The 21,780-nt window shown below is 38.2% G+C and overlaps 1 protein-coding gene across 2 annotated transcripts in view; it reads left to right on the forward strand.

Moving 5' to 3' along the window:
* Positions 1-3,289: 3,289 nt before the first annotated feature.
* Positions 3,290-21,780, forward strand: part of dscamb (Down syndrome cell adhesion molecule b) — a 119,721-nt gene continuing 101,230 nt past the window's right edge. For both annotated transcript variants that reach the window (XM_055028454.1, XM_055028455.1), the window contains exon 1: positions 3,290-4,160. In XM_055028454.1, the coding sequence (XP_054884429.1) occupies positions 4,118-4,160 (43 nt within the window). In that variant the 5' untranslated portion in view covers positions 3,290-4,117. The remainder of the gene's footprint in view (positions 4,161-21,780) is intronic.

Genomic DNA, 21,780 nt, shown 5'->3' on the forward strand with positions numbered 1-21,780 from the left:
TAAGAGGCAAATATGATAAGATTTCTTTCCTGGAATTCTCCTGGCGCTGGCTGTATTTTTTCAGGGTTATTATCCTACACCAGCCTTGTCTTTTGTAGCTGGTTTCGTTCAAGGATAGCCCTGTATTTAACTTCATTATTTGTCTTCTCATCAACCCTAACCTCACTGAAGAAAACTATCCTGACAGCATTTATTATTATTTTTTTTTTGGGCCAAAAAAGTTTACTTAGCTGATTATTGTAGGAAGGTGACAAAATAATACAATGATCACTGGAAATAGACATTCAGAGTATCCCATTATTAGTTAATTATTCACAGTAAATGACATCTGCATGCTGTAAAGTCAGTTAGTCAGTGTTGATGTCACCACCTGTTTGCTGTCAAACACACTCTTATACTGAGAGAAGTTATATGCTTGATGCATGTGGACACTGGTGGGAGACTATATATACTGTACACACAACACATAACCCCCAGGAAATGTTAATTCGGCTGTGTGACTCCATGCCTGATAGCATCAGTTTTACAGTCTAAAGCAAACAAACTTAGCCTTTTTCATTTGCGTTGCTTTATTTATTCCTCCAAATTTATTCATTTCAGCTTCCCATAAAATCCTGTTTGCTGAGCTATATTACACTGATGCTTAATTTCTCTGAAAATGTCAGATGGCACGCTCTAATGCCATGGATCCTTCAGTCAATCCCTTGAACCCACATTCAGATCTTTCTCTTCTTCCGTCTTTTGAGCATGTTTGCCATCACAGGCTGTGAATGTCACCTTCAGTTGAAAAGAAAACAAATTTTAATTCTCCTGACATTGTTGAGGGTTGAGCTATGAAAGAAATGTCACATTTGTTATTTTGACATTCTTTTTTATGCATCACATATATGTAGTCCTTAACAGAGAAATTAAGATAACAGAGGCTCTTTGGTGATTTTCCCTGGGTAAAAGCTCCTATTGGAAACAAAAGCTCCAGATTGATTTATTTATTATTTTGTGAAAATTCAACATTCAGATATCAAATTCAAATTTCTGCATCTCTTGATTAACTTACTCGTATGTTTATAACAGTTTAGAGATAAAGCAGTAACACGCTCCTACTAATCCTCCGTTAACTGACTGAGGCAGGATTTCTGACCCACTGCCCTGATTCACCAGTGTTTTCTCCTTAGCACCACAGAGACTTAAACTTATTTGGATTTATTGTACAGCTTAAGCAAATAAGCAAGTCACTTTATCCTCTTACTCAATTAAACATGCATTCTGGATCAACAAAAGCAAGAAAAAAAATCAGGCAGTATTTTTCTTTTTTCTAATAAAGGAAATGTTCTATTTGAACATCTGAAGAAAAACATTAAAAAGAAGGAAAACAACACAGAAAAATAAAGGCATTTGAGGCATTCTGGAACAGTGTGTTCTGGTACAGACATCAGCAAATGCAGAGCGGCACTACTGTTTGTCTGCTGCACCGGCGTGAAGAGAGCCAAGCAGACAAGTGGGCAGATATTGTAGACAAGAAGCCCCAACTAAACAGGAAAATGCACTGAGCACAACACCTGCACTCACACAGCCACAGAATTTATCCAACATCTGCAGAAAACACACACATTAGCCCTGTGAGTGATCTGTGTAAAAATCTGTCACCATTATACATCTTCATCTTGCTTTTGTTTTTTTCTACATTCAAAATTGAAAAGAAAAACAAAACAAGAAACCTCCCCCCAATAAAACAAAAACCCCTGTCCTCTCAGATCAGGTATAAACACATAAAGAAAATGAGTCGCCGGGAGGTTTCACTCTCAGTAGCGTCCTGTCATGTGGGATAGGGAGTAAGCTGCAAACTGTGCTGCTGGTTAAATCACATTCAGTGTAACCCGGCTGTGTGGACAGGCCCACAAGGCTTCTGCAGCCTTCCACAGCAATACCCTTGACTTCAAGGCAAGCATTAAAATGGAGGGGTGGTGGCGGGTTGGATTATGGGGTTCAGGGAGGCAATGTGCAGACTGTGTGTGTGTATAAGTGCCTTTGGGGCTGCAAATGCGGTTTAACCATTTTCTTCAGACTTTCCGTTTTCAGATTCAGACTTATAGGGTAGGCAAGTGTAAGCCTTGGCTTCAGCCTATTCCTTTATTGTTAAATTATTGGTTTGTAAAATAGTGTTTCATTTTGTTTTTGCTATATTATACATTCATCAAAAATAAATCTAGTCTGAGTCTTGTTGTTGCTACAAAGCATCACAAAGCTCATTGAGGTCTATCCACATGCATTCTGCATGTATTCATGTATAAAACAGCAGTTTACAAATTGATATGGCTGTTCCAGATATTTCTGGCACAAATGTTTCTGGTTCAGCTTTACAAAGTTGGATGAACCAAGCAGATGAGGATCACATTTCAGTGTTCACCTCTAGGAATTAGATGAAAGTTGGGACAGTTTGAGATTCATCAACTTGAGCCAGAGAGCAAAATCAGTCAGTTTTTCATCAACTGCAGCTAACTGAAGATCAGCAGGTTAAAATAAAAAATTATTAATATTATTATTATTATTTCTCTGTATTCATCAATGTTAGTAAAGTGTTTCCATATTTGTTCATTCTGCTGTGAATGAACGGATTCACAAAGAAATTTGTTCAGTCCACAAACAAAAAGCTCCTGATTTTTGTTTGTGCTTTGCTGGAGATCCTGGTAATATTACAAGATCCTGGTAATTTTACAAGCATTCCTTCTCTTATGCACCAGAATCTTATCACTGAATTCTCTCACCCACTTGCTATTGAGTCCTGCAGAGGTCTGGTAAGGAGCCATTCATCTGACTCAGGTGTGTTGGACAGGGACTGGGTCTAAAAGTTGCAGAATAGCTCCAGCACTAAACGTACACATAAAATATCAAATCAGCTGACTTTTGATAGGTGTCTGGAGGCATGACTAGAAAGGGCTATAAAAACCTACACAGGATATTTTCCCCCTGATGTCATGATTCAACATAAATTTCAGTTTCACCATAGAAATACTATAGATACCCCTTGCAAAACTTTATGGAGACGCCCTGAGGTAAAAAGAAAGAAAGAAAGAAAGTATGAAAGAAAGAAAGAAAGAATGGAAGAAGGAAAAGAAAACACACCCTAGATACTAGATCAATCAACGCCAGATCTGAATGATGAGTACACCTGCACAGAAACAGACACCGCCTTCTCCGTGAGCTGATAAAACCCCGTGCGTAAAAATCCTTGGTGCCTCGGTGCGTCAGGTGCCTTATTTCCTTAATGCAAATGCCCCGCTCAGCGCGTTCTCTCACACCTCCTCCTCCTGGTGTCCTGCCCTCAAGACGGACCGGTAGCCGCCTCTGCTCCTTTAAGGCAATGAGGAATTAAAGCGTCTACAGGGACAGGGGGAGAGTGTTATTCTGTGTATTGCTCAGAGACTCCGTGAGGCTGCGATTAGAGATCGACAGCGGGGAAGATGTGCTTGGTCGCTCCTTGCTGGACGCAAAGAGGCGGTGAAGATGGTGTGACTTTGGAGTCAGAAAAAAACTGCGTCTTTTTCATTGCTTTTTTTGCTTAATTGCTCTATTAGTTGGACTATTTTTAATTGTCTGAAACTATTTTTTTCCCTCAAGGATGAACCGAGAGTTTTTGTTTAAATTAGATAATCGAAGCTTTTGATGTTTTTTTTTCTTCCTTTTTCTTCTTATTTGTTTTGGAGATTTAGTTCGGGGCTGATTTGGAAAATTATTTCTGGCACCAGGACCCGGCTCTGACTCAGCATCACACACACCTGGGCTTTACCACTTCAGCATCCCCTTTTGAATAACAGGGAGAAGCAGCAAGACGCGGAGCACAAGAGGAGAGTCTGCGCGCAGCGCTCTCCCCAAGACAATCACAGAGCCTCATTCTGTCCAAGCGCAAAAAAAGAAAACACAAAAGACATAGGTCAGCGACGCGAAATAAAAGTAGGAAAGAAAAAAAAAATTTAAAAAGTATAGAGACCCGGACTGGTTCGCTTCAAGACACACGCAAATGTTTAACCTTACACTAGGCGCACTGAAGAGAAACCCAGGGAGGCACCGGTCGGAGGAAGACGAGAAAGCATAGCTTTAGGGGGATTGAACGGAGCAGGGCATGTGGATATTGGCTTTTATCTTCCTCCAGAGCATCTTGAATGGTAAGTTTTTAACCTGCCACTTGAATGTCTGTCACCTAATGCAGAAAACAGAAACAAAACAAAAAACAAATTAGTGCCAGACTGCTAAATGACTGAAGGAGGGAGTATGGAAGGTCACCTGTGACCCACATGGAATTGATTTTGTATGGTTGTCAAAAGGGTTGACACCCCTGATGGAGAGGGAGAGAGACAGGCAAGGCTTGAACTGATAAATCCCTCAAGCTCTTCTGCAAAAATACACATTTTATGGCCTTCAGAGGCACATTCTGAGCCAAACGAAACCACAATGTTGTTTGTGGGCTTTATGCCACAGATAAAACTGTAAATGCACTGATAAATTGGGTGATTTTTTAAAAAGGTTTTGATGAACTGAATTGCATCAAATTATTATTTTTTTTATAATGCAAAACAGTTCTCATCCTGTCAGCTTACTTCCACTGTGGCCCTTAGTAATAAGTGACGTCTTTAATATAATGGACACTTGGTTTAACCCTTTCCCCCTCCCCCACTGTGAACATATTTTTCAAGTTCATGTTGGCTTGAATGAATGAAAAGGTGTTCAAATGGCAAAATTAGATACCTGGAGCAGGCTTTTTTCTTTTCTTTCTTTTTTTTTTGCATAAAGATTATTTTTAAGTTATGCGTCGCTCGTAACCTATCCTTTCCTCAAAACATTTTCACATTAATTTGATCAGTTGTATTATTTCCAAAATGCAGTTTAAAGATCTTAGCTTAGAATAATTAAGACAGTTAATTTAGCAAGTACAAAAACATAATGTTAAAGGAGACCACACATAAATAAACGTTGGTATCAGATTTCCCTTTTCTCTTCAAATAATGAGTAATTTTTACAACTCATGGTCTTTTTGCATTTTTGTGTAGCACTGTACATTGCTGTTAGTAAGCACATAATTTTTGTGCACCCATCTAGTATATCCACAATCAATGGTGGAAAATTGATACAGTTTATTGCATTCACGTACTGGCCACAGTAGCTTCTACAGGGAGGGATTATGGCTGCCTGGGTGTGTACGAAAACAGGGGGAAAGCAAAGGGAGTGCTAGATGAAGGAGAAGGGAAAGAAAATGGAAACACATCCATAAGAAAAACACCGGGGCGACATCTTGGGGTTCGTTCCCGTACCGAAAGAGAACCAGCCAATGGTTGGTTGGCTTTGGATGAAAAAAAGAGCTAAAATGAAAAGATGAATTTACGAATCAAGAATTGCCAAAACTGAAAATTACAGGTCTGAATATGTTTTACCGCATGAAGGAGCTGTGATATGTGTGTCCCCCAAAATGGATTTTCCCCTCCAGCCGGAATGATAAAATACGGCTCCGAAATTGATTTTTGTTTCTGTGTCGACTGATTTTTTTATTTTTTTGTTTTCTTTTTCGGAGCTGAGGCAGCCCTTGGTTGGCGCTGTTTATTGACACCGACTCCATACAAAATGGTATCTCCCTCAGCCCAGCTTGTGGTGAAACTCATAAAGGAACAATAAGGAATCCTCATTAATCATAATCATCTGGCTCTGACATTAGATCAACCACCATGCAAGATTGTGTCCATTTATTGCGTAAGGGATTATTGAGGGGGCCTGTGGCAAATAACTGATAGGGATTAAGCCGCAGACAGCGCTCAGTGGCAGACGACGTACTTTTCCGGTGCTAATGTGTCCTAAGATGTTGTATAAAGCACATTTCCACCCATTGCTCTTACTTGAATTCTCCATCACTGTAGCAGAGCCTGGCTGTAAGACTTTGTCCTCTGCGGCTGGATGTTTTGTTGATTATCATGAGAAGGAGGTGTTCATCGGCAGAGCAGTCATTGTCAGAATGAATGAATGACCTTGCAGATTGAAGCCAGCACAGAGATTGAATTCCAGACAATTCTTGCTGTTTCCTAGTTGGGCCTGCTCTCACTGGCCTGTCTCTATGGTAACCTGTGTAATGGATGTTGGGAGCTTCGTCCAACATCCCCCCGCACCCTCCACCAAATTCTATACTTACAATGCAGTCTAGAAAGCATATATGTTGCTGTGCATTTGATGATGCTTCTTGCATGGAGCATTAAGAAGTTGTTCCTTGATGCTCCGTACTTTGATCTGGTTCTGCCATTTTGTTGTGGTACCCAACTTGTGAAGAGCTTTAATCAGATGCCTGCACAAAAAGCTGCTCTGCAAGTCCACGAATCGCAGCATATACTAAATATGTTGCCCAGGCAAATTGCAGCCAAGCATGTTATATCGCAAAATTTTTTATTCAGGTGATGTTCAAACAAGAGTTCAGAAATCTTGTCTACATGTATTTATATTGTGACAGGCAGTTGTGCTCGGTTAGAAGTTTATCTAAAAAGCTATACATAAAAAAAAAGTATTCACGAAAACCATAGAGATCCTAAACAATAGAGAAAAGTCAGGAAACACTTTTCTAATTAATTTTTTTGTGTGAAAAATGTGATACTTTGATGTTGAATTTGTTTATATTGGAGCTAAAATTGAGAAAATCATGGATTGTAATGAAAAATGATGAATATAAAGACTTACTTAGGTGTCACTGCTATATATTTGGCGGGTGGAAACAGAACTTTTTATAATTTAAAGTTTGAGTTGTACAGGCTGTGCTTTGACAAAAAGATGTCTAGATATTACTTGAGAAGATGTTGAGTTCATTTTACAAAGACAAACCATGATGTGTTCGGTGTGAACCATCATCTCCAACCAAAATGATTACAGTCCTATCAGCCACTGAGGTTGTCTGTGTGAATTGCTCTCGTTAGGTAGAAATGATACATCTCTGACAGGAGGTCGCTTAGGCATCCAGAAAATGAAGTTAAAGTTTTATGTATTAAAAATATCTGGCAATTATACAGGAAGAACAAAAAAACCCCAAAATATACACACACAAAAAAACAATGACAGAAACACATAAAAAGTTCTGGACTTAGTTGTACCTCAAAACTTTTGCAGACATGTAACTGATTTGGTCAAAAGCATGTGATTGCAACTGATCGGTTCGGACTTTAATCCAGCTGTTTCCTGTGCTCCTCACTACCACTAACATGTGTCTAAAAAACATTAAACATCTCATAAACTTTCACTTTTAAACCAACACAATTTGATCTCAAGCCTAGATCTGTACACACGTTATAATGAGGCTAAAATGCAGGCATATTGTTTTTAACAAGCAATTTACTCAACCAAACAGTCAATAAACCGCAACAAGAAAATGAAACCGGGACATTTCATATATATTTACTGTCTTTAACCAACAAAAATTGAACCCTGGCATTCATCTATGTAGATATGTCCTGTCAGCACAGCATCACCTCTGTGTTGTGAGGGCAATTCGGTGAGTTAATGTTGAAAGTTCCTACTGTACGAGAGTTGGTGTTTGGGTATTGTTAATAATGTTTTCCAATAGCACAAAATTACCTGATCATATTCTCAAATTTTATGTCAACTTTAAAATAATTTTTTTAAACTCAAAAACACAGAAGGTCCTGGATGACTAACCTACCACCTTTATTACATTTTCTGGAGTAAATCCTGTGTTGAAATCAGGTTTATTGCTTAATGATTAGACACAGTTGTAATACAGATATTACGTATTCCTCGCATACTAAAAATTCCAGTAGCTCTCTGTGTAATACTGCAGTTGAATTTAATACTGACCAATTACAGAAATTACAGCTGTTACCCACTTCAATCTGTTGTTTAAAGTCACATAGAGCCATTTTACAGCACAATCAAGTAACTATATTATCTTTAGATGTTATAAGAATGCTGTATATATCAAACATGACATGAAAATTTGACTTTGTAATTTGACACCTTGAAATTGGGTTTCTTTCTCCGAAACTCCGCCTTCAGCACGTCATCACAACAATGCTTCTCCAGATGCTGTTTACATCCTGTTCTTACGATCGTTGGACTAAGAAGTGGTTTGTATGATGAGCTCAGCAGGCACACATTTCTACCTGGTCAGCAGGCACACATTTCTACCTGGTGTTTGCTAACTGCTGCTGGCACTAGTCTAGAGGGGCTTTGCTCTGTTAGGTGGAACCTTGTCTGGATACTGCGGAGCAAGTGCTTAGGCATTTCCAAATGGCTACCATGGGAGCTTTGAGGATTTCCCAAACATACATTAGAGAATCAGAACAACATTCCAGGTATTTTTTTGGTGAGGGAATAACATCATATAAAGCCCAAAAAAGTCAGTTTTCTATAATACCCCTTATTTGAAGTCTGGAATGTAGTGTTTTAAACATAGTTGCTGTAACTCTGTCATGTCAATGTCACAACTGGTTCAGACCAAAACGAATGCTTTATTGTGTTCTTGCAATAACATATTTTGTAGCCTGATAAGATTACTTAAATTTTTTTTAATGACATCATTTTGTGAATTACCTAAACCAGATCAATAAGCAATCATCAAAATTTGTCTAAAAATAAAATACATTTACAATGTTGACAAATGGGCAACACTATGAGACTATTGTATTAGAATGTAAATTGTCCTAAATGTACATGATTTAGTTGCTTGTAATAAAGCTAATAACTATTATTTTTAGTAATTCTCTATTGGATAATTAGTTGGGTTATCTGCTGTTATATCCAGACTACAACTGTCTACTTTAAAGATGAACCACACAAAGCTTGCCATCAATGGTTTTAAAACAATATAATTTAATAAGAGTGATGAGTGGAGCTTCTTCAGTTTCCACATTAATGAGCGTCAAGAGATTTCAGTGACTGGAACCAAACAGACAACTCTGTCTTAATTGTAAACACAGAAAAGATGAAGAACTTAGCTGACCTGCAACCTGCAGCATCAAGTGGAGCTGGGCCAGTGGTGCCCCAATCTATGCTCAGCACTGCCGGGGAAAACTCTTTTCACTCTGACACCATCTCTGGTGTCTCGTTAAGAAAGGATATTTAACTGAGAAAGTGCGATTTTGAAACAGTAAATTTTCCAAACCTTGGTGTTGGAACTTGACCATTTTTTTTCTGTTAGTATTAGCTCTAGTCTCTATAGACGATTGCATTTTATTACAAAAATGAATCTAAAGTCAGCTTATCTGACACACACTCACAATATGTCACACTTTTACTTCTGCTGTCGCCTGCTCTCACCAAAGTTGAGTCTACAAATGTAGTCATCAGCACAGAAGAAAAAACATGAAATAGCTGCCTGAAAGCTGCCTCTAGGCAAAAGCACAGCAAGCTAAACTGGTCTATTCACATCCTCATTGGAAAGCTATAATGAGACAGGGCGTTTCACAGAGCCTCCACAAAGGCTGTGATGATTTGTGCACATACACGCTGCTCGTGGTTTAAAAAGGACTTATCTCTTTTGCTGTCAATAAACGAGCATTTATGCAGAGGTCATGAAATCATGCAATCAAATTTTGATCTCAATTAGCTTTGACCTTTAGACACACACATACACTCTGAACTAAGGGAGCTCTTCCAGAACATCCAGTCCTGTTCAGCCTGCAGCACACTAAATAGCTGCCAGCCTCAGTTAGCTTGCCAATTTTACATGACCTCACATTATTAGCAACCTGAAACTATGGATGGAGATGTTGGAGGGAATGGGTGGGATAGATGGATTAAATCTGGCCCCAAGTAGAAGGAGTGAGCTGGACTTTGCAAGGTGATAAATCTACATGAGGGTGAAGAAGGCAGTGTACTTGTAAAAGCCCATTTGTTGGAGTTTAAAGGTGATTCTCAAGTCTGCATAAAGATGCACAGTGATATGTAGCGCCCATAGTTGACTGCTGCTTTACAGCCGCACTCACCGTCATTAGACTATTTGCCAAATAATTAACAATTGGACTTTGATAGCTGCCCACTGAAATTAAATTTACCCATGCAAACAAACAGGGTACAGTCAAGTTGTGCAGTCTTACTTCAATATGAATATCTAATGGACTAAATTAGGTTTACAAGCGCACTTACCTCTTGCTCACTTGAATGAGTTGTGCGATAGTTTGTTGGGTTATGTTGCATGATTCCAGCTGAAAGAGCTGCTAATGTTGGATAATGGACACCCTGATGTGTGATCATAATAGATATCCCCCAGTTCATACATCTTAGCTCAGTAATGAGGGCTACTCTACTGTACAGTTCCTCCTTGAGTCTGTCTAGCTCTCCAATTAGGAGCAAGCTTTGGTGGGTTTTTGTGTGTGCGTGTGCATGTGTGTATATGTTTCACCCAATGTAAAATCTAATTGCTGATCACACTGTGTCTGTCTAGATTTCACTGAATCAGAGGTGTAATTGCGCAAGCCCGCATGTAAATGTCTCTTGCATTAAAATGTTAACGATATCATTTAGCATCTGTGGGGAAGAGCGGCAAAGCCCTCAGCAGCCAGATGTAGGTGTTTGATCATGCGTGCAAAGTGAGGTTGTTGTACATCTGGCGTAGGTTTCCCTCTTTGACAGGGTTCCTCAGCAGAAAGGATGTTTTTAATTCACTCAGCACCTGTCAAAGTGACATGTTATATTATTGTGCTGAGCTGCACAGGTACTGTAGTGGAGGAATCCAGTAAAAAGCATCATCTGACAGGTAGGAACAGTCCAGATCAAGGAAGATGTACTGCCTCTGTACAGCTCAAGTGCCTTTTGATATATTTTCTAATAACCTTAAAGCAGCCCCATGCAAATAGTAAGATTTTTTTTTATCAGTCACTAGAATGCCTGGTATGTCTGCACTATAAATAGTGTAGAGTTAAATGACACTGCCACTAATGTTTGTAAAAATAATAGATAAATAAAATAAAATCCAAAAAAAAAAAAAAAAAAAAAAAAAAAAAAATATAAATATATATATATATATATATATATATATATATATATATATATATATATATATATATATATATATATATATATATATATATATATATATATATATATATATATATATATATTGACACAGGTGACTTTTTTTAAAAATAAAATTTGTCTTCTTATTTTACTATTTGACACACACAAACATGGATTAGTAAAAACACATTTTGTTGTTGTTTTTGTATTCTAGTTTTATAGTGTATTATAGTGTATTATGTATTATAGTCTTTGATTTTCTTTCACAGGTTAGCAATGAATTATTATTGCTTCTGTTCCTGCCACTCTTGTAAGCACAAAAGAGATACATTAAATACAACATAGATTCAAATTAAGACAAGCAGAATAGAACATTTAAAACGTAAATAATAAACCTGTAGTTTTTTTATTTCACAAGAGCAGTTTTTGTTGTAAAATGATCAGAGCCTGCTTTTGTCAGAAAAGTTTATTACAACTCTTTCTTTAAATGACGAACTATATATTCTTGGAATGCATTTAAACAGTGTTTACATTGCTCTTTTGCCCACTCTTTGCAGAGTTACTTTAGCACTTTAATTGCTGCTTTTTACCAGCATGAATGGCTTTTTAAGACCTCAACTAGATTTAGGTCCAGACTTTGAGTCAGCCAGTTTCAAAATGTTAATTTTTCAGTTTAGTTGGCATATTTTATTCTACTTTATGTTGCCACAAAGGTCCTAAGAATATTTCTTGATTGAAAAAGTTGAAGATAAAAAAAAAAGAATGTCATAAGAGCAAATACACTACATGCACCATCGTTTTGTCATCACTGATATAGCTGTTATTACTATTATTTATTCACAAAGACTGTCTCTTAATCCAGTCCTTCACATAGCAGGACAAGGCTTTGATCTCAGCAGCCTAAAGGCAGAATTGATCTCGGCCACTCAGGCCTGAGCATGATGTATGATGCCAGTTCTGCAAACCAGCGTCTCCAACACTAATTTAAGTGAGCCTTTCCACACACACCACAGATATTGTGTGCAAATATCCACTTATCCAGAACTTCACTGCAAGTTTTTATTCATTTTGTCATCATTGCTGCTTTTGTCATCCTAATATTCAGGGCTGCTTTTCCTGTGGACATTTTACCATCATGTCTTCCCAGCTTCCAGATATTAAAGTAGGCTAAGGGATAATGGAAGAGGCAAAGCTGGATAGACAGTGTGACAGAAAGACAAATGAGTCCAGCTTGGTTTCTCGACACTGCTCTTTATTTTTAAACCTGGCACAGATGCTAAGATTTAAGACCAAGTTGGTGATGGTTATTTTTAGCCCGCCATTTTTAAAGTGCTGTCATCTTGTTGGTGAGGTGTGAGGATGTGTGGATTAGGGTGTGTGTATATATAGGGGAAGTGTAAATTAGTTGCTTTACTTGTGTATTTGTTGCTGTTTATGTGACTCTTCAAACACTTTTTATAACTGTATACTGTGAGGTGTGTGTTCTTGTGTGTACATGCTGCTGTAAATGTGAGCTTTTAATTGGGGACCTGGAAGGGCGGGTGAGGGTGTGACATCAACTGGAGCCACAGGAGTCTGATTTATGCCCTTCCAGCCACCCATCGATCCCTCAGCCCGGTGTGAGACTGAGTGCATTGTCAATAATCTTAGCACTTTGTGGTATTCCTAGATTCCCAGACCTCCTCTGCTCAGCGCAAGGTGCAATGCTGCAGTAAGCCATCTTGTGCAAGATCAAATAAAAGGGCATGGGGCTCGGCAGCAGTACGTTTGATTGCTGGGTAATCTAGCAGTGAAAAGATCATTTTGCTGTTGCAGTACTGTTGACAAAAATAGAGAACTAGTGCTATTGGTTGTCCAAAAAAGGTAATTTAAACAAAGCCCTGCAGGGGTCCCTTGAAGCATGTAGCAGTGATGCACATTGTCTGTGTTGCTAAGTGTTGACAAGACACTTGGCAACACATAGATGAGGTCTTTCATGCGTCTTTTTATCTGGACCATCCGTTCCCAAAAGTGATTATGCTAATAAGTGTTTGATCAGATGATTAAATTGAAACCCAATTTATCTAAAGCACTAAATGCCCTGAATACATTTGTGCCTGATTCACTGCCAAGCTTCATATGGCATTAGTCCCTTGGTGGCCTAGTCACAGACAGAAAAGATGACCGGAAATGAGAGAAGAGAAACTGTACATAAATATCTTTTTATTCAGGCAGTGCCTCATAAAGAAGATGGGGTTTATATAAAGCAAGCTGCAGGAACTGAGGGAGTAAGGAACAGAGAGAGATAACGAAGGAAAAGGAGAAAATAAGAACATCTTACGCCGGGGATAGGGAGCGCACGGCTGCTAAAAGGAGCCGTGCTGTGGTCCCTTAAGTGTTGAATAAACATGCTTGGTTTAGCGAAATTGCAGCCATAAATGTTTAATATGATAAGTCCATAAAGACGATCAAATGAGTCTGGAGTATTAAAATGAGCACGGCACACAGCGGCAGTTTACAGAAGCAAAGAGCGAGGTGAGGGGGCGGGGGCCGATAATAGCAGGCAGAGCTAACAGCATGAGAAAAGCCAGCTGCTGTGACATCAACATTAACACACCCAGCCAGCTGCTCGTTGTGCACGGTTCCTGGACAAATCAGGGAGCGGTGCTGGATCGTCAGAAGGTCACGGCGAACCTGTAATTCTATTATTACCTGAGAGATATTTGCACTGAGAACTGCATAGTTGTAACAGACTCCAGAAGCACAGCAAAAATTACAGAATGGTGCCAGGAGAAAGAAAGCTGGAGGAAAACAAGGCTACAATTAATCAAACTATTCAAAAACAGTTTAGGTAGATATATGGCCAGAACAATGTAGTACAACATGCCAACGTGATTCTTTATCCATAAGGTGCAATAAAATGTCAATCTAGTATTTGTTTCTTTAACTCTTTTGGGAAGGATTTCCATGACGTTTAGGTTTCTAATATTAGATGAGAATGCAAATAACATCACTTGAAACAGTGGAACCTTTTTTCTTTTCTTTTTATTTTTTAGTGCCCCAAACTTTACAGAGCATCTTCTTAGCCATAAGAACTCATTCCATGCAGTTCTCTGCTCTCTATTTAAACTTATATGATGGCCAAATGAATTTTAGTGGTCTGTTTGTTTACAAACTGAAAACCTCTGCACATTATATACCTGAACACCCACTGACCTCGCTCTTTGATTGTATGTGACTAAATATTCTTTTGTGGCTGAGTTCTTGTTGTTCCAAATATCTTCCGCTTTGGTATACCAGTGCTAAAGTGGAAGTGACAGTGAAATATTTAGTAGAGAGGAAGTTTTTATGACTAGCTAGGTAACATCCTGTCTGATCTACTCCTTCATGAGTGTTTGCAGTTTCAATCTGTGCACCTGTGCTTGGTTTTTATACACCTGTGGCCATGAAAGTAATTGGTGCAAAGTAATAATTTGCTCTGTAGTGATTTAGAGGGGAAATAAATACTTTCAACAATATAGTCTATATCTAACATCCTTTGTGTCTTTAGAAATGTCTGGGGATTTTCTTTTTTGGATAAGATTTATTTTATTTCTACACAGAGCTATGAGCTACCAATTTGCACCAACGAGAACACATTTTTTAGAAGAGAAATATAGGATCATTTAGTCATAATGTACATTGAAAGTTATAACTAAACATATAAAACTGAAATGGTAAAAGTCTTTCTTTGAACATATTAGCATACCAAAATGTTTATCCTCCACTTAATCTGTAAGGCTTCAGCTCGGCTAAACTGTAATTACTCTTACAATTTTAATGGAAGTGTGTCCTCTTGTCCAGTCACTGCCGGTGTTAGGTGCCAGCCCCTCTGGCCCTGAAAACATAAGCAGATATAGAGGTTGGTAGATGAATTGTTTTCCAAGGTTCAAAGTTCAAAATATATTTTCAAATAAACTGAAGAAGGAGAATATTTAGAGTTGCCTAGGCGAGTTGCGCTGCTCTGGAGTCAAATTCAATTCATATCCACTAATGGATGCAGAAATGTTGAAGCTGTGGCTCTAAGCTCTACACAATTTAAAAAAAAATCACATGTTCATATTATTGACTGAAAACTGGGAGACACAATTTTCTTGCAAACTTTCTACACTGAATAGCCTGTCAGGAAGGAACAAACAGAAAAGAAACCCTGGTTTATTATTGTTTACATACTTTTCTCTACTTTAGTTTTTTTACTACATAAAATATGTGAATGTGTAAAATATGCATATTCTGATTTGGAGCAAAGCCAATATATTTACAACTTGACTGATGTTAAGAGGTGTGATATGTTGAACAATTTTGATCACTGTACATAAAATATTTCTGGTCTTATGTTGAGAATGTCAAATCCAGAATTGTTTGCTATGATGACCTCTCGCAGCTTTATGCTTGTTTTTTAAAGTATGGTATGATTGTTGTTGTTTGGATGCATAAAAATCCAAATTGTTATTGGAAATACACGATGCACTTCCAAAAGACAACATATGTCCTTTAGTTTCGGAAAAGCCTTCCCAAATCAATTCAAAACTCGTGCTAGAAAATGATTCAAGTCCAGTGACTGCTGGAGATCGACAGCTGGAGACCCCTGACATTAAGCAATCCTTCTCATTGCTGATCCATGAACATAAAGAAAAACTATATTTCTTTTATTTGATGTTTGATATGGAATACAGAAAAAGTGCGGAATGATATTCTTGCTGAAGATGATGAAGAAAAATAGTGCATTTAATATTTTGCTGCGTAATCCTTTGGTCACAACTTCTTAAACAACTGCATTCAAAACATTACAAACCAGGAACACATTTGTAGGGATCTTAATTTTACATTAAAATGCTCACAGCCATTTGCTGGGGGTGTATTTGTAATCATAACTCTGAAAAGCTTGTTTTCATATAACTGAGTGATTTACTGAGTGGATTGAAAAATACCAAAAAATGACTAAGTGGAACCAAAAATAATATTTTTACTTTTATCAGCTGAGCAACTTTGTCAGTGTGGCTTTGTAGAGGAGAACCTGAAAAAACACAAATTTGAATCAAATGTTTTCTGTAAAAAATTTGCTAAGTTTACCGAATAGGGAAAAAAAATGAAATGCAACATAAAGTCCGTGCTTATTCGTTTTATGCCTTTGAGTGATGATAAAAGTGTGAAATAGTCTCCTAAGTCAGTGCTACGGTTTTATACGGTTTTAGTAGTAATTTGACATCTAACTAAAAACTCTAGTTTTTTTTTTTCTTGCTTTAGCAACAGTTTTGCATTTGACTCTGCTTAATTGGACAAGCTCACAATTCAAGGTCTGCAGTTGTGCACTCGTCGCTGGCCTTTTTATTCCACTTGCAGTATTTCAACACTGCGCTTCCTTTTATCAAAAAGAGACGTAGCTGTGGTGAATATGTTTTGAGTCGTAATAAGTTGCATATATAAAACAGTTTTTTCTGGGGGCACTGAGAAGTGGACCTGACCAGGGCAGATTTCATGGAAGAACTGACTCTGTTCAGAAGTATGATAGAGGCTTGTTTACAACACTGAATTATGTGGAGTGAATCAATTGCTTCATTTAGCTCACAATTCTACTTTCAAAGCAAGCAGTCACTTCAGCCTACAAGCAAGCCCAGGAAGTTTCCTTGTACCACATTTCTCCATCCAGAACTAGTAAAAATATCACTAAACTGAAAGAGTTTTTATCTGAGCTGGGTCATCCTCTCAAAAACTTCAGTGGAGACGCTCTTACCTTTTGTAACATGCAGGTGTTCAGCAGACAGCCACGACTGCAGCATCTCTGACGGCCCTCAACCCAATGTCTGGTGACATAATACGGTTGATGGTTCGGTATGTGACGTGTCTAACTAAAGGAGAGCCTTTGCTAATGGGCATGTGTTCAGCAAGAATGCTACAGTTTAATCATGTTATAAAGGCAGACAGTGCAAGCTGACCATTAGATTATTTTTGAGGCAATTTAATTCTATATATGTTCTTGTGTCTCCATCAGAGTTGTTTAAACGTAATAGAGGACTGTACAGCTGCAAGTGCAACCATTCCGCTTTTACACTCAGTTCCAGAACTCAGCTGGGTTTGACGTCAGACCTGCGGTAACAGCGTTCTTGTTAAGAATTTGGAATTTCAACATGGTACATCGTTAAACCTATACACACTGTTTGCAATCACTCTCATAAACATTGTTTCATTCCCAGTAGAAAATACGACTTCAGATTGCATTCCAGTTGATTTTTCCAACTAGGAAGTCGGACTTTCCCCACTCCCGAGTACAACTGGAATTCAGTATAAGATTACAGGCTAAAACTGGGACAGCAGTGATCTAATGAGCTGTACACTGCTTTGCAAAAGTGTTAATACCACGATATGAGAGCGCTTTTCTCCAGCAAACTCTCTTTACTCTGTTAGACTGGAACTAATTATAGGAAAATTTATGAAGAAAATAAGGTCCTTCCACAAATTGAAAATTTGTGGAAGGACCTTATATTGATATTCACTGACATCCTCCATCCAATTTGATGAAGAATGAGCACTTCTTCAAAGAAAAATGAGGCAACGCAGCATTTCTAAATGTGCGAAGTTGGAAGAGATAAAAACTTACATGGTGATCCTACAAAATATTGACTTAGATTTGATGAATACAATTATACGCCACACTTTTCATGTACATTTTTTCCAGATATTGTTGCAAGGCACTGCAAGACAAATAAAGACAGCAGATTTTCTCTCGTTCCTGCAAGAAAATATGTTTACTGCTCAAACGGTTGCATAATGAAAGTGAGCATTTTCTTTTATTGTACACTGCATCATCCTTTACACAGCAGGGATGCTAAGAAATATAATGCATTAAAGATGCCACAATCTTTACTTAAATATCTTCATGGCTGCTTTTTTTGATCTTCACCATCAGATTTACATGTTGACAGCTGCCACTAAATCTTGTTTATGGCTCAGATGATTAAATGAAATATAAAGCACCTCTAAAATGCATTTGCCTGTAGATTTGGCTGTATTGCTTATATAGTAGGTTACATCAAGGTAAAAAAGCAATGCTTTTCTCCCAATTTCTGGGTAATATTAGAAATATTTGAATTAATACATAAAACTGCATGTATAGCTAACAAAAGAAATTGAAATAGGTTATTGTCATTGCACTCGTTGTTACAGTTCAGTTGTAGCATTTTCTTTCACACTGAATTCCAACCCAGAGTAAATATGCAGGGAATCATTGCTGCAGCTTGAATGCAATATTTGCTTTATTTACTCTATCGCAGCTGTGGATTTCCCTCCACCTTTCAGCGACTTTCTAACATCACACAGCAATATTAGATTTCCACTAGTGGAGGTTTTTATTCATCATCATCAGCAGCAGAGGGAGCTGCTATAATTTGCTACAATATAATCCCTCATCAGATCCAATCTTCTGCACTTATCATCATCATCATCATCATCAGCTGCTCAAGCATAATTTAGACATCAATGTCTTTATTGCTCAGTTTCACTAAGAAACAGTCCAGGGTCTCCAGCTTCCCCTCTTGATGAGATGGGCAGTCACTCTGGTTCATATGAGACATGAAATAGACTGAGGTAAAAGGAGGAGGAGGGGCAAGGGGCTCATCTGGCATGGAGGCCTTGTTTTACTGTTATCCGCCCCTCCAACACATCAGAGGACAGATCTGTCTGTGTGGATCAGCAGCTTGCGTACAGCCAGCCCTTTCTACTGTCAGATCCCTGCTTAATATTCATGAGAGCAAATTGGTAGACCGTCATTTAACTTGCGTGCACGGTGTATTGCCTCTGGGCAGATCAGTTCAGGGGAATGCTTACTCATACTGCACTCTGTGGCCCTGACTGGTTATGGTTTGCCCATTTCAGAATTTCTAACTAATCAATTACCTTCATTCTAACTGACTTTCACATAAAATTACTGTTATTTTGGGGAAATATAGGTTTTAATTTTCAAGGAGTGTGTGTGTAGCCTGTATTTAAATTTGGGTCATACACAGGTCATTGCTATTTTTAGCTGCTGGGAACACAGCTTTATCACATCCACTGCATATATCACACTAATACTGTTATCCATAAACGCACAGTGGGAAAAGAATATTTGTTGAGGCTGAAAATTGCCTCAGCTTCTGCTGAGTGTGAGTGGGCCAGGTATGATCTGTACTTCCCCGGCAGACTTGCCCTACGGGTATGAAGCAGAGAGCTGCTTTAATTACCCAAGGATCCTGCTGTCACGCTGTCGCCACAAGGCGCCCGGTGCCACCCTATCAAGCAGTGCCGAGTTCCCGTACCGAGGTGGCGATGACAACTCATACAATGGATCTGCTTGCTGTACAGATGCAACACATGCGTTCTCTGGATTATTTCAGGTTGAAACACGCCCACTGTCTCTTTGATTCCCTCTTTGCCTCTTTTTGTTTGCTAGTCCTCCCTTTCCATATCAAAGAGTGTAGTAATAAAAGGCGGTAGTGCAGTGAAAGTAGGAAATATGGTCATGATGCGCATATGGGTTACACATCATACAAACCTGAAGTGACGTTGGCATATTTGCATAGCCAGCTTTCTGAAAATGACTGTAAAAACTTTTGATTCCAGATTCAAGGACTCAAGCATGGGGCACTGCTTGAAGCTCTTCTGCAACCATTTTTCCACAGCACTGATTCCTATTTTATCAAATAAAATCTAGGAAAATAAAATCTTTGCAATTTGTCACTCAACTGATTGAACTACAAAGTGTTCACAACCCAGTAAAAATGTTCATGACAGGTTAATATAAATCTGAACCTTTGTCCTTTAATTAAGGCAAGTTGGGTGCAAGTGCATCGTGTAAGTACATTTTGCTACATACGTTTAATAGAACACTACGAGTCATTCTGCTCTTTCAAAATTACTTTTTTTTTTTTATTATTAAAAAAGTATTTTAACTCATGCATTGTTGCTGCTGGGACACAGGTAATTTTAGCGACGAAAATCTAATAAATTGCACTCCCCAAGAAAACATTTTCATGTACATTTCCAATATGGTTCAGGGTGAACTGCAAACATTTTTCAAGAGAAATAAACATAAAGACAAGAGCATTAAATTGATTATTTAACAAGAAAAGGCATGTTCACACCTCTCTTGATCACCTTTCAGGTGAAGCAGTTTTTTTCTTTTTGCCCTGAGTATAACCTGCTTTAGAAAAAAAAAAGCTCAACCAGTGATAGATGCATATGATACATTATTGAATAGTGTCATTTATTTAACCTTTACAGTTGAGCTCATGAAAAATGATGTCAATTACTGATTTTCTCTGAGGCAATGTAGTAAGTGGTTGGGCCCTGAGGTCATTTGTTGGGGCATGACATGGTGCTTTCTGGGAGGTTGGAGGGAGCGCTGTACCTTCGTCATCACAACGTTTGCTCTTTGGCTTCTGGGCTGAGTCAATTAGTAAATTAGGTAGTGAACTGATTTGCTCTCTTCCACCAGAGTCTGTTTCTTTTTTAATTAAATCAATCAAGCTATTACTCAATCAGTCCAAATTGAGTTGCTCTCATATTCTTTTTCATATGTGACTTCGGTGCATATGGAAACTGCTGTCGTCTTAATCCTGGTCTAGTTTCTTCATACTTTTACAAGGATTTCTTAGCAACCACACATTTCTTTGACCTTTGCTCCTCTGAAGTAGTACGTTGTATGTGAAGTATATATTCACCAGGTATATATACTTCACCAGGTGAAGTATTTATTCACCAGGGAACAAAGATTTATGGGAATAAAACTGTGTTTTATGTTTTAGCAACTAAATTATCATCCGTCCATTCATCCTACTGAAGTTTTGAATACAACATTCAATATATTTCTTTGAGAAAAATAATACACTTGTTTTCAACTGTGGCATGCATTTGTATCCAGCCATTGTTACTCCTACACCTTTAAAAAAATCTGTGTAACCATTTGCCTCTCGACGTCTCTAAATAATTAAATGGAGTCTACTTGTGTATTATTCAACCGCTGTGTAAATCCAGCTGTCTTGTGAAGGCTCAGAGGTTTTTTTTTTTAAAGAGAAGATTAGTGTATAAAAAGCGTCTGGTTGGCAAAGAACACAGCCGACCGGTCAGGGATGCAGTCGTTTTAAAGATTAAAGCACGGCGTGTTAGTCAATTCAAAAATACTTTATTTATCCCAAAGGGGAAATTGAATATTAAATTAAAATAAAATATAAAAATTAAACAAAATATACTTGTTATAAGACAAGTTTTGAGCATCTCATGTAGCATTGTTCCATCAATCCTCCTATAACAGAGTAACAGTCACAACCTACAAAGACATGGCTGTCCATCTAAGCTGACAGAAAGGGCAAGGAGAACATAGATTAGAAAAGCAGCCAAGAGGCCCATGGTACCTCTGGAGGAGCTGCAGAGTTCAAGAGCCCAAGTGCGAAGTTCTGAGGTCAGAGCAACAGAGAAGTTATTCACTTCAATAAAATCCATCGCCAAGCTGTGGAAAAAGTGATCTGGTCAGATGAGACCAAAATAACATTTTATCCTACTTCAAAGTGTTGAACCACAATTGATTGTCTCCCTGAATATACTGTCTATACTGTGATGGATGGTGGTGGCAGCATTATGCTATGGAAATACTATTATTCAGCAGAAACAGAGAATTTGGTCAGAATCAATGGGAAGATGGATGAAGCTAATCATGGAAACTGGCAAAAAAAAACCTTCTGAAAGCCATAAAAGAGTTAGAATTATGTTCACCTTCCATGTCTTAGTCAAATCCAG

The sequence above is a fragment of the Poeciliopsis prolifica genome, unplaced genomic scaffold (genome assembly GCF_027474105.1).
Source record: "Poeciliopsis prolifica strain line A6 unplaced genomic scaffold, Auburn_PproV2 SCAFFOLD004, whole genome shotgun sequence".
NCBI lineage: Eukaryota > Metazoa > Chordata > Actinopteri > Cyprinodontiformes > Poeciliidae > Poeciliopsis > Poeciliopsis prolifica.